This window comes from Neofelis nebulosa, chromosome 8 (genome assembly GCF_028018385.1).
Source record: "Neofelis nebulosa isolate mNeoNeb1 chromosome 8, mNeoNeb1.pri, whole genome shotgun sequence".
In the NCBI taxonomy this organism is placed as follows: Eukaryota; Metazoa; Chordata; class Mammalia; order Carnivora; family Felidae; genus Neofelis; species Neofelis nebulosa.
The window spans coordinates 105,975,064-105,989,121 of NC_080789.1; the positions used below are offsets into that span (position 1 = coordinate 105,975,064).

Here is a 14,058-nt window from a genome sequence, read left to right on the forward strand (position 1 = left end):
AAAAAGTTCAGGCAGGGGCACCTGGTTGGCTCTGTCAGTAGAGCACGCAACTCTTAATCTCTTGAGATTATGAATTTGAGTCCCATGTTGGGCATAGAGATTACTTTAAAAAAAAAAAAAGAAAGAAAAGAAAGTTCAGGCATAATTAGAAAAGATCCAAAGACTTCTAGAAATAAGAATAAATCATTGGAATGCCTGGGTAGCTTAGTTGGTTGAGTGTCCAACTCTTGAATTCAGCCCAGGTTATGATCTCATACTTCATGGGTTCGAGCCCTGTGTCAGGCTCTGTGCTGACAGCACAGAGGCTGCTTGGGGTTCTCTTTTTTTTAAGTTTATTCATTTAGTTTTGAGGGGGGGGGGGAGAGAATGAGCAGGGGAGGAGCAGAGAGAGCAGGAGAGAGAGAATATCCCAAGCAGGCTCATGCTCCACTGTGAGCCTGATGCACTGCTTGATCCCAAGACCCTGGGATCATGGCCTGAGCCAAAATCAAGAGTCGGATGCTTAACCAGCTGAGCCATCCAGGCGTGCCCCCCCATCTTAATCATTTTTAAATGTACAGTTCAGTAATGTTAAGTACATTCACATTGCTGTGCAGCCATTCTCCAGCACTCTTCAAACCTGCAAAACTAAAACCCATTAACATGATTACCCATTACCCATTACTCCAGCCCTTGGCAACCACTGACTGCTTTCTGTCTCTGGTTTTATCTGATCAAGATATTTCATATAAATGGAATCATAAAATAACGGGGTCTTTTGTGTTTGGCTTCTTTAACTTAGCATAATGTTTTCAAGGTTCATGATGTAGCATGTATCAGTATTTTATTCCTTTTTATGACTACATAACATTTTGTTTCATGGATATACCACAAATTTGTTTATCCATTTGATCTGTTTCCACCTTTGGCTATCGTGAATAATACTGCTATAAAACATGTGTGTATAAGTTTTTGAGTATACGTTTTCATTTCTTTTGGGTGTATGACTACAAGTGGAATTGCTGAGTCATGGTAATTCTATGTTTAATTTTTTAAGGAACCGTCAAACTATTTTTCACAGCAGCTGAACTGTTTCACATTCCCACCAACAATGTATAAGAGTTTCAGTTTCTCCATATCCTTGCCAACACTTGTGTTTTGTATGTTTGTATGTATGTATGTATGTATGTATATATGTATTTTCATAGCCATCCTACCAGGTGTGACATGGTATCTCATTGAGCATCTTGTCATGTGCATGTTGGCTATTTATCTCTGGACAAATATCTATTCAAGTCCTTTGCCCATTTAAAATTTTTTTTTTTTTTATTGTTGAGTTGTAAGAGTTCTTTATTCTGTAAGCTAAACCTTTCTCAGTACATGATTTGCAAATATTGTCTCCCTTTCTATAGGTTATATTTTTACTTCCTTGATAATGTCCTGTGATATACAAAGTTAATGTTGATGAAGTCCAACTTACTTGTTTTTTCTTGTTTGTACTTTTGGTGTTCTATCTAAGAATCTGTTGCCAAAACCAGGGTCATGCAGATTTATCCCTAAGTTTTCTTCTAAAACTTCTACAGGTTTGTCTCTTATATTTAGGTTGTAGTTTTAATTTTAAGTAAATTTTTGTGTGCAGTGTGGGATCCAACTTAATTCTATTGCACAGGGATGTCCAGTTATCTAGCACCATTTTGTTGAAGAGACTGTTCTTTCCCTATTGAATGGCCTTGTACTCCTGTCAAAAATCCTTGAACTATAGATCTATGGTTTATTTCTGGACTCTTGATGCTATTCTTTTGGTCTACATATCTGTCCCTATAACAGTATCACACTGTTTTGATTACTGTAGCTTTTGTAATATGTTTTCAAATTCAGAAGTGTGAGTTCTCCAATTTTGTTCCACTTTTTCAATATTGTTTTGGCTATTTGGGGCCCCTTGCAATTCCATGTGAACTTGAGAATTATTTTTCCATTTCTGCAAAAAGGCTGATAGAATTTTGATTGTCAAATACAGTTATAGATACATTGAATCTGTAGGCCACTTTGGGTAGTATTGTCATTAACTATATTAAGTTTTCCAACCCATGAACATGAGATATTTTTACATTTTATTTAGTTTTTCAATGGTTTTTTCTAGTTTCCAATGTTTAAGTCCTTTGCTTTGTTGGTTAAATTTATGCCTGGGTATTTTATTCTTTTGGATGCTGTTGCAAATGAAATTATTTTTTTAATTTCCTGTATAGGTCGTTAATTGTTGGTATATAGAACACAACTCATTTGTGCATGTTGATCTTGCACTCTTGCAACTTTGATGAATTCTGTTATTAACTCTAGTTGTGTGGGTTGGGGGCGAGAGTATGTGTGTTCGTTCTTGGGGATTTTCTATATATAGGATGTTGGCATCTATAAATAATAGTTTTACTTCCCTTCTAATTTGAATACTTTTATTTCTTTATCTTGCTTAATTGCTCTGGCTAGAATTTCTAGTACAATGTTGAGTAACAGTGGTTATCCTTGTCTTATTCCTAATCTTACTGGGAAAGCTTTCAGTGTTTCACCATTAAGTACGATATAAGCTTTGGGTTTTTCATAATTGTTCTGTCATGTTTTCTCCTTATTCCTAGTCTGAGTATTTTTATCATAGAAAGATACTGGATTTTGTCTAATGCTTTTTCTGCATAAGTTGAGATGATCATAGTTTTTTTTTTCCCCTTTGTTCTATTAATGAAGTATATCATGCTGACTGATTTTTTTCTAAAATTGAGAGATACTTCCATTTCATGGATAAATTGCACATGGATAAATTCCATGTGGTCATGGTGTATAATCCTTTTACTGTGCTGTTGGATTCAGTTAGGTAATGTTTTCTTGATGACTTTTGCATCTATATTCATAAGAGATATTGGCATGTAGTTTTCTTGTGGTGTCTTTGCTATCAGGGCTGTACTGGCCTCATTGAATGACTTAAGTGTTTCCTCCTTTTCTACTTTTTGGAAGAGTTTGAGAAGGATTAGCCTTTTTCCTTTAAATGTTTGGTAGAATTCAACAATGAAACCATGTAGTCCTGGACTTTCCTTTGTTGGGAGGTTTCTTGAGGGAATGTTCCATGTGTTCTTGAGAAGAATATATATTCAACTGTTGTTGGGTGTCATGTTCCATATATTTCTGTTATGTCTAGGTGGTTTATAGTGTTGTTCAAGTCCTTTACTGCCTTAATGGTCTTCTGTCTAGATACTTTACCTGTTTTTGAAAGTAGGCTATTGAAGTCTCCAACTATTGCTATAGAACTGTGTACTCCTCCTTTCAGTTCTGTCTATATTTGGTGTATTTAGGAGCTCTGTTTGTGTATTATGTTTATAATTGTTATAATCTTCTTGAGAAATTGACCTTTTATCAATATATAATATTCTTTATCTCCTGTATCAGTTTTTTATTTTGTCTATTTTATCTGATACTAACATTGCCACCTCACTCTTTTGGTTACTGTTTGCATGGAATATCTTTTTCTGTCCTTTCATTTTCTGGGTGGGTCTTTGAATCTAAAGTGAGTCTGTTGAGACAGCATATGGTTGAATCGTGTATCTCCATTGTGCTATCTCTGTCTTTTGATTAGAAAATTCAGTCCATTTATACTTGAAGGAATTAGTGATAAGGAAGCAATTTTGCTAATTTTTTGGTATATTTTAATACCTTTTTTGTTCCTTGTCTCTGTTGCTGTTTTTATTAATTGATTTTTTTTATTGTACCATTTTAATACTCTTCTCATTTCCTTTGTACGTGTTTTTTAGATATTTTCTGGTGGTTACCTTAGGAATTACAATGAACACCACAAACAGTCTTGTTTGAAATGTTACCAACTTAGCTTCAGTAGCTTCAGAATCTTTGCTCCTATTATACAGCTTTGCACCTCTTTTGTGTTTTTGTAGATTTTGCAAAGATGCAAATTGCATCTTTATTCATTGTGTTCCCATTAATTCAGATTTATAATTAGTGATTTATGTGTTCGCCTTTTAAATCATGTAGGAAATGAACAAAGGAGTTACAAACCAAAAATATGTTAATACTGGTTTTTATATTTAGCGATGTATTTACCTTTACCAGAGATTTTATTTCTTCCTAAAGCTTCAAGTTACTGTCCAGTGCCCTTTTGTTTTAGCCTCAAGAACTTGCTTTGCATTTCCTGTAGAGCAGGTGTTCTCACAACAGGCACCCCAGCTTTTATTTATCTGGGCATGTCTTAATATTGCCTTCATTTTTGAAGGATACTTGTGCTAGATACAAAATTCTTGGTTGATGGTTGGAAAACCCCTTTCAGCACTTTAAATATGTCATTCCTCTGCTTTCTAGCCTCCATAGTTTCTGCTGATAAGTTGGCTGATAGTCTTGTTGAGGATCTCTTGATCATGATGAGTTGCTTCTCTCTTGCTTTCAAGATTCTCTCTGTCTTTGGCTTTCAGCAGCTTGAGTGTAATATATCAGTGTGAATCTCCGTATCCTTCATGGAGTTTGTTGAGCTTCTTAGATAGGTAGAATCATGTCTTTTAGCAAATTTAGAAAGTGTGTGGCCATTATTTTATCAAATACTCTTCTCCTTTCTTATTTGGGTCTCCAATTATACATGTTGATCAGCTTGGTGGTATCCCACAGGACTCTTAGGCTCTATTGAGTTTTCTTTGTTTTTCTTTTCTTTCTGCTCCTCAGACTACATAATTTCAATTGACATATTTTCAGGTTTGCATGTTCTTTCTTCTGCTTGTTTTATCTGTTGTTGAAACCTTTTAGTGAATTTTTCATTTCAGTTATTTCATTTTTCAGACTTCTGCTTGGGTCTTTTTAATGTCTTTATTGGTATTCTCTGTTGAGCTAAAATTTCCTGTACTCTAGTATTTAGCAGCCATTGTTCTTAGTATTTAGTCTTCCAATTTTTTAGGATGGATACCATAATTAACCCTATTTAACCATGAGTTGGTTGTCAGTTTATATTAAATAATTCAGCTTTGAAAAGCTGATTAGGAGCTATGGTTATGAGGGCAGGACTTTTCAACTGCTAGGCTTTTCTTCAAGGTGATTGGGCATGCGTCAGCCATAATGAAGGACTTGGAGATTCTGTTATCAGGGAGAGCCTTTATTCAGTCAGTCAGTCAGTCAGTCAGTCTTCTGCACTGATGGTATTTGGTTGTCACTTTTTTCCTATTGGTTAAGGTGGTACTTAACTAATATCCCTAGCTTTAGCACCACTTCTCATTGTCATATTTAGCTTTTCTGGGTTTAGAAATGTCCCGTTTATAGTTGTATGGGCAAACTGGATCTCTTCTTGTCCACAATCTTCCCTTTCAAATAGTGCTGTGGTAATCATGTGTATACCTATGTCCTTATTTATTTCTGTAGAAAGGTTTCTAAAAACAAAAAGTGACTTAAAGTACAGTAAAACCTTGGATTGTGAGTAACTTGTTCTGCGAGTGTTCTGCAAGACGAGCAAACATTTCTAATAAATTTTAACTTGAGAAGCAACTGATGTCTTGTAATACGAGTTGTATGTGATGCTTGATCACAACTGAGCCAGTGGTTCTTGAAGTTAGCTTTAATATACAAGTGCTTTGGGCTGCAAGCATGTTTCCAGAACAAAATATACTCACAAACCAAGGTTTTACTGTGTATGTGTAGTTTTATTTTAATTATATGTTTATGTTGATTGAATTAAATGTAAAAAGAAAACTTAATAGTCTCCACTAGAAGTGGAAGTGACTTCGTTATTAACATTGTCTGAAATGTATGCTATATCGAAGGTTTTAAAATCCAGAATGTTTAAAAAAATTTTAATGTTTATTTTTTAAAGAGAGAGCGAGAGAGAGAACGAGAGATGGCACTAGTGGGGGAGGGGTAGAGAGAGAGAGGGAGACACAGAATCCGAAGCAGGCTCCAGGCTCCGCGCTGTCAATACAAAGCCTGACGTGGGACTCAAACTCACCAACCTCAAGATCATGACCTAAGCCGAAGTTGGATGTTCAGCCAACTGAGCCACCCAGGCATCCCTAAAATCCAGTATGTTTAAAATTGAACTTCATGAAAATTAAAAATTTCTGTACATTGATATTATCGATAGAGTAAAAAGAGAATTCACAGAATGGAAGAAGATATTTGCAAATCATTTAACTCAAAAGGGATTAATGTCTAGAATATACAGAGAATTCTTAAAACTCGACAACATTAAACACAGCAAACAATCCTATTCAAAAATGGGCAAAGAAAAAAAATGGGCAAAGGACCTGGATAGACATTCCACTAAAAAAGATATACAAATTGGCCAAGAAACACATGAAAAAGATGCTCACCACGACTAGTTATTAGGGAAACACAAATCAAAATCACAATGAGATACCACCTGATTTATACCTGTTAGAATGGCTAGTATCAAAAAGACAAAACAAGTGTTGGCAAGAATGTGGAGAAAAGGGAACCATTGTGCATTGTTGGTAGACATATAAATTGATGTAGCCATTATGGAAAACAGTATGGGGTTCCTCAGAAATTTAAAAATAGAACTACCATATGATCCAGCAGTTTGACTTCTGGGTATTTATCTGAAGAAAATGAAGACACTAATTTGAAAAGATATATGTACCCCGTGCTCATAACAGCTTTATTTACAGCAGCCAAGCCATGGAAGTAACCTAAGTGTCCATCAGTGGAGGAATGAATAAAGGAGAGGTGGTGTGTGTGTATGCATGTATATACACAATCTGTATATACAATAGATTATTATATTATTCATCCATAAAAAAGAAATTTTGACATTGTGGATGGACTTGGAAAGCATTATGCTAAGTTAAAGAAGTCAGATAAAGACAAATACTGTATGATCTCACTTCTATGTGAATCTAAGAAAAATGAAAAATAAAATACCCAACAACAAAAACCAAACTCATAAATACAGAGAACAGATTGGTGATTGCCATAGGTGCAAGGATGGAAGTGGAATGTGTATAATGGGTGACGGTGGTCAAAAGGTACAAGCTTTTAGTTATAAAATAAGTTTTGGGAGGGGGGCGCCTGGGTGACTCAGTCGGTTAAGCGTCCGACTTCGGCTCAGGTCACGATCTCGCAGTCCGTGAGTTTGAGCCCCGTGTCGGGCTCTGTGCTGACTGCTCAGAGCCTGGAGCCTGTTTCACATTCTGTGTCTCCCTCTCTCTCTGACCCTCCCCCGTTCATGCTCTGTCTCTCTCTGTCTCAAAAATAAACGTTAAAAAAAAAAAAAATAAGTTTTGGGGATGTAATGTACAGCATAGTGACTATAGTTAATAATGCTCTATTATATATTTGAAAGTTGCTAAGAGAGTAAATCTTAAAAGTTCTCATCATAAAAAATATCTGTGTGGTGATAGATGTTAACTAGACTTATCGTGGTGACCATTTTGCAGTATATACCAATCGTCTTGAAATCAATCATTATGTTGTACATCTGAGATAAATATAATGTTATATGTCAATAATATTTCTACTTAATTACCATAAGATCTAACACTTTCACTTGTGGGTTTATACCTAAAAGAACGAAAGCAGAGTCTCAAAGAGATATTTGTATACTCATATTTATAGCAGCATTATTCACAGTAGCTAAAAGGTAAAAGCAGCCCAAGGGTCCATTAAGGAAAGAATGGATAATCAAAATGTGGTATATATGTACAGTGGAATATTTTTTAGCCTTAAATGGTAAGGAAGTTCTAACATATGCTGTAATACAAGTGAACCTTGAGGGCGTTGTGTGAAGTGAAATAAGCCAGTCACAAAAAGTCACATACAAATATACTGTTTGATTTCACTTTATGAGTTGCCTAGAGTAGTCAAATTCATAGAAACAGAAAGTGGAATGATAGTTGCCAGAGCCCAAATGGAGAAGGTTTTTGGGAATTACTGTTTAATGGGTATAAAGTTTCAGTTTTTAAGATGAAAAGAGTTCTGGAGATAGATGGTGGTGATGATTTTCTATTAGTTGAATTACTTAGTATCACTGTAAAATGGTAAATATTGGGGTGTCTGGGTGGCTCAGTCAGTTGAGTGTCTGACTCTTGATTTCTTCTCAGGTCATGATCCAGGGTCACGGGATCTGCACTGAGTGTGGAGCCTGCTTAAGATACTCTCTCTTGGGGCACCTGGGTGGTTCAGTCAGTTGGGCATTGGCTCAGGTCACGGTCTCATGGTTTGTGGGTTCAAGCCTCGGGTCGGGCTCTGTGCTGACAGCCCAGAGCCTGGAGCCTGCTTCGGATTCTGTGTTTCCCTCTCTCTCTGTCCCTCCCCCGCTTGCACTCTGTGTCTGTCTGTCTGTCTGTCTGAAAAATAAATAAAAATTAAAAAAAAAAAAAAAGATACTCTCCCTCTTAAGGGAGCCTAGGTAGCTCAGTCAGTTAAGCATCTGACTTCAGCTCTGGTCATGATCTTGCTGTTGGTGAGTTCCAGCCCTGCATCAGCCTCTGTTCTAACAGCTCAGAGCCTGGCTCTGGCTTCAGATTCTTTGTCTCCCTCTATCTCTGCCCCCCCTCTCAAAAAAGAAACATTTAAAAAATATTTTTAAAAACAGATATTCTCTGTCCCTCTGCCCCTTTCCCCGACTCGCACGTGCATTCTCTCTCAAATAATTAATTAGTTAAATGGTATATATTATGTGCATTTTATCTTAACAAAATGGGAAATCCACTGTGTCGAATTTTCTCAAAAACTTGATACATAGGAAAAGAAATTTTTTTCTAATTTTTTTTTCAAATGTTTACTTATTTTTGAGAGACAGAGTGCATGGGGGAGGGCCAGAGAGAGAGGGAGACAGAGGATCTGAAGTGGGAAGTGGCCACTGCGCTGACAGCATAGAGCCGGATGCAGAGCTTATACTCAGGAACCGTGAGATCATGACCTGAGCCGCAGTCGGTCACTAAACCGACTGAGTCACCCAGGCTCCCTTGAAAAAGAAATTTTTAAAGAGCAGTGTCCTTCATGAATATCAATGCAAAGATCCTTTATAAAATAATAGCAAATTGGATCCACCAATCCAATATATCAAAATCAAAGAGGGTATCACAAAGTTGGTTTAACATTGAATTAATGTTATTCACCACATTAACAGAATAAAGGAGAAAATTCATATGATCATTTCAAAATATGTGTAAAAGTATTTGACAATTCAGTATCTATTTGTGGCTGAAAACTCTTATTCAAACTAGGAATAGTGGGGAACTTCTTCAAACTGAGAAACAACTTCCACCAAAAAGCCTATAGCTAATGTTGAGCTTAACTGTTTCCCGTGAGGTGAGGAACAAAGCAAGAATGCTTTTTTTAACCACTTACATTCACTGTGGTTTTAGAGGCCCACCCACTGCAATAAAGCATAAATACAGGGAAAACTAGTATTACGGGCATAAAGATTGGAAAGGAAGAAATAATACCATTGCCCTTGATTGCAGATTATGTAATTGTTTACATAGAAAATTCCAGTGATTCTAAACAAATTTAATGAAGTTAAGAAATACAAGGTTACGATATAGTTACCTGTTATATTTTATATAATTGATCATTTTATAAATGATACAGACTCAACTTATCCCCAAAATTTTATTAAACAATTTTTCAGTTATACAGAAAAGTTGAAAGAATTACACAATGAACACACATATTCACTCCCTAGATTCTGTAGTTTATTAACTTGCCGTATTTACTTTACCACATATGTCCTTCTGATTATTCCCCTATCTTAATTTTGTTCATTCCAAAATAAGTTGTTGCATCAGTAATATTTCACATGTAAACACTTAAGTGCTCATTTCATTAGAGTTCTCATACTGTATTTATATGCTTTGTTTTTCCTTACAGTGAAATTTAAGTACAGTGAAAAGTGTAACAGTGGTATCATTCTGTGAATTTTGACAAAAGCATTCACTCATGCAGTAAAAACTATTAAGTTATAGAACATTCTTATTATCTTAGTAAATGCTCTTATGGCTCTTCCTAGGTAGCCCTTCCTCACCCTTCAGAGGTAACTATGTTTCAATATTTGTTTAAACTATAAAACCAACTTTCACCATTAGTTTTCTTTGATTACCTCATCCAAGTGAAGTAGAATTTCATTTTAGTTCCTGTATTAGCTTTTTAGTTAAAACCTGTGTGTGTGTGTGTGTGTGTGTGTGTGTGTGTGTGTGTGTGTTTTAAAACAGTTGCTGTGGAGATTGTGTTTATATCTGTAACTTTTCACAATAATCTTTGGGTTGATACTGTACAATTTCATGTAAAGTAAAGGAACCTTACACAGATAAAGTTTCAATTATCCCTAATACTTGTTTTTTATGCTATATAATTTTTATGTATGCTACATTCACATATTCTGTAGAACCTATAATACAGTGTTATAAATTGTCCTTTAATTAGCCATACGTATTTTAAAGATAGCATGAGGCTAATGTAATATTTTATATCTTCATACTTTTCCTGAATATTTTCAGAAAAAAAGCCAATCCAGAAACTTTATCTTTCCCTCAGTGAGTAGCATCAGAAATCTCTGTTCCATTCGTTTAGCATTAGCTGGGCTGCTTTGAATCTGCTGCTCCACATATACGTATTTCAGAGGTCAACCAGAGATTTGGGCAGAATGAATATGCAGGATTTGGGGCTTCTCTTCAGTATCACACTTCTCTGTCCTGTCCACTGGAACTCTCCGTGGTGATGAAAATGTTTTATATCTGTACTATCCAAATGGTAACCACTTGACACATGTGGCTGTTGAGCACTTGAAATGTGGCTAGTGCAGCTGAAAAATAGAATTTTTAATTTTAATTAATTTATATTTAAGTATATTCACATTTATTTAGTGAATACTATATTGAGCAGACTATCATGATAGAAAGTTCTGTTGGATAGCACTGTTCTAGCTGCTATGGTCATCTTGAACTCTGTCCTCCATTCCTCAGCTAATAAGGCTGTAGGCTTTTATTTAGATTTGAGCTGACCTACAGAATCAGGCAGGAGCCTTTCCTCAGCTGAGGAGATTTAGAAAATAGGAAACTCAAGCAGTGCTTTCTTTTTTCCCTAATATGAACTCCCTTCCAATTTATGCCAGATTTTGATTGCTCTCCAGAGCCTTGAGGTAGTTGTTTTTTGTATATTTTTACTACAGTTTATAATTATATCTGTATCTAGTAAGAATTATTCCACCATTTACCAGAAGTCAAACTCTATCCCTTAACTTTTATTTTTTATTTTTATATCTGTTTATTTTTCTACCTCTTAACTTTTAAGTTATTTTAGTAGTGACCCAACTTTAAGGAATTCATTTTTTTGTGCTTTGTTATTAGAATTCATTTACCAACCACTTATTATCATCCTTTCCCCTTTAACTTTGCTAAAAGTATCACTAACCTTTAAGGTTACTGAATCTTAATATTGTAAATTTGATACTCCCATCTCAGATATGTTAGAATTTAATGGAATTCTTCAAAGCAGCAACCTCGTATCATTGATAACCTGTTTGGTATACTTTGCCTTCTCTAGGTATCTGAAAAGGTTTAAGGTGATGAAGATTAAAGTTCTAAGAAGCTGGTGCCGTCAGATCCTAAAAGGACTTCAGTTTCTTCATACCCGAACTCCTCCTATTATTCACCGAGATCTTAAGTGTGACAACATCTTTATCACTGGCCCTACAGGCTCAGTCAAGATTGGAGACCTAGGTCTGGCAACCCTGAAGCGGGCTTCTTTTGCCAAGAGTGTGATAGGTATGTTTCAGGTGTACCTTGCATCCTAGCTGGGTTTCTGATATTCCTTTTATTTAGAAACTTGACCCTCTCAGAGCTTTTATTATGTGAAATAAACTTTCAGAAATCCATAGCTTGAACTCAGGAAGTGATCGTTTCTACTTATGAGATGTGGAGTTCTCTGTATGCTTCTAGAATCATCTTGAAGACTAACGATGTTTTGTAAAATTATGTGAAGTAATGTGAACTTTGTTGATAAAACCTTATGTAACTATCAATCTTACTGGGTTATCCTGTTGATACTTAGTATTATATAATTATGTATGTAATAAATATAGTTACTTTCCTATAAAGGAAACTGAATTTATATGCAGTTTAGTTTCTAAAAATATTAGATATATATTATTATTCAAAAGTATCTACCTGTTAAGACTTTATTTTAAAATGTGAAAACAAGAGTTCTGAAAGCTTGGTTTTCTCAATTATTTTCTTATAGTTAGCTTCAGAAGATCTATCTGAAAGGAGACTTTTTTTCAACCTTAGTAGTATTTGGGGTTGGATAGTTCTTTGTTGTAAGGGCTTTCTTGTTCATTGTAAGATTATTTGGATGATGCCAGGAGCACACCACACCCCCTTTAAACTCATCTCCCCCCCCAACCCCACCAGCCAGTTGTTAAAACCAAAAATGTCTCAGGACATTGCAAAATGTTCCCTGGTAACAAAATTGTCCCCTCTTGTTGAGAATCACTGATCTAAAGAACAAGGCTGTCCTTTCAGACTTTCAACTACATGTTAGAGAGTTGCAGCTGGGAAAATAATTTAATGCTTATTATTTTGGTAAGCTTTCACTCTCTGAAGAGAACATGACAGTTTGAACACTTGAAATCACATATACTTTATTCTCCCTCTCAAAGATGGCAACAACAGGGAAACCATTCATTTTTAAGTGGGCTAGAATTTTACGTGTTAATAAGAAAACTATATAATACCAGTAATGTATACATTCTTATCAAATAGTGTTCTCTTTAGAGGGGTACCCAGGTGGCTCAGTCAGTTAAGTGTGTCTGACTTCAGCTGAGGTCATGATCACACAGTTCATGAATTAGAGCCCCACGCCTGGCTCTCTGCTAACAGCTCAGAGCCTGGAGCCTGCTTTGGAGTCTGTGTCTCCCTCCTTCTTTGCCCCTTCCCTGCTCACACTAAGTCAGTCAGTCTCTCTCTCTCTCAAAAATAAGTAAACATTAAAAAAAAATAGAGTATTGTGTGACTTGGATTAGGAATGCTGTTTTTTAATTATTTTTCTTTTTTTTAAAATTTCTTTTGATTTTTTTTTTTTTTTAACTTATTTTTGAGACAGAGACAGAGCATGAGCAGGGGCAGAGAGAGAGGGAATTCGAAGCAGGCTCCAGGCTCTGAGCTGCCAGCACAGAGCCCAACGCAGGGCTTGAACTCACGGGACCGTGAGATCATGACCTGAGCTGAAGCTGGATGCTTCACCGACTGAGCTACCCAGGCACCCCTGTTTTTAAATTTTCTTAATACAGATTAACAAGAAGAATTGGAAAAGTTATTTAAAGCTGAATTTCCTTTTTTGTCTTGTTATAGGAAAAGGAAACATTTATTTCTTTGACTTTTTAGCACCTTAAAAATCTCTAACCTGGGAGAGGTGTTTTTTTTTTTCCTATTTTGCTTAAATCATTGTGTGTAAGCCTGTTCTTGGAAATATCCTATAATTTGAAGTACCCAGAATTAATTTCTTTGGAAACATTAGAAAACCTGGTCTATGGAATCACACGTGCTATGCTCATAACTCAGTCTGTATTTGACTTCTCTATTTGTGTGTGTTTGGTTTTTGCCTGTAAAATGTCCCTTACTATATTTCTTTATATGCAATAGGCTTATTTGTGTACTGCAGGTGATATGGTAAGTCTGTGAAGAAAGGGGCTCTGGAGAGTGGCCTTTATAGACAATTACACTTTACTTTATTCTTTTAAAAAACACGGAATATTAGATTTTTCACTGCAAGGTCTCCTTAAAAAAGTGAAACTGATCAGGTGGAATGTTAATGGCAAAAAATTAGCCATGAATATTATCCTTGCATCTACCATACAGTAGGGGGCAGACAAGTATTTTGATCTTTTTTTAACTTGTCCTGTCTTACTGGTGCCATTATATCTCTATTTCTTTCTAGTCTTTTACCTTTTCCTTCCATTTGTTTTCATGATGAGTTATATTAATTTATCTCATATCCAAGTCTCTATTTTGACATTGTATAACAGTAATCCGTTTGGAACAGTAAACAGACACTTGACCCTGTTCCAGTTTCTTTTATGAAGGCCATGCAGCAGAA

General features: G+C 35.7%; 1 protein-coding gene across 23 annotated transcripts in view; it reads left to right on the top strand.

Moving 5' to 3' along the window:
* WNK1 (WNK lysine deficient protein kinase 1) overlaps nucleotides 1–14,058 on the top strand; it is a 162,046-nt gene that overhangs the window by 75,522 nt on the left and 72,466 nt on the right. For all 23 annotated transcript variants that reach the window (XM_058744105.1, XM_058744109.1, XM_058744108.1 and 20 more), the window contains exon 3: nucleotides 11,509–11,729. In XM_058744105.1, coding sequence (XP_058600088.1) covers nucleotides 11,509–11,729 — 221 coding nt within the window. The remainder of the gene's footprint in view (nucleotides 1–11,508; nucleotides 11,730–14,058) is intronic.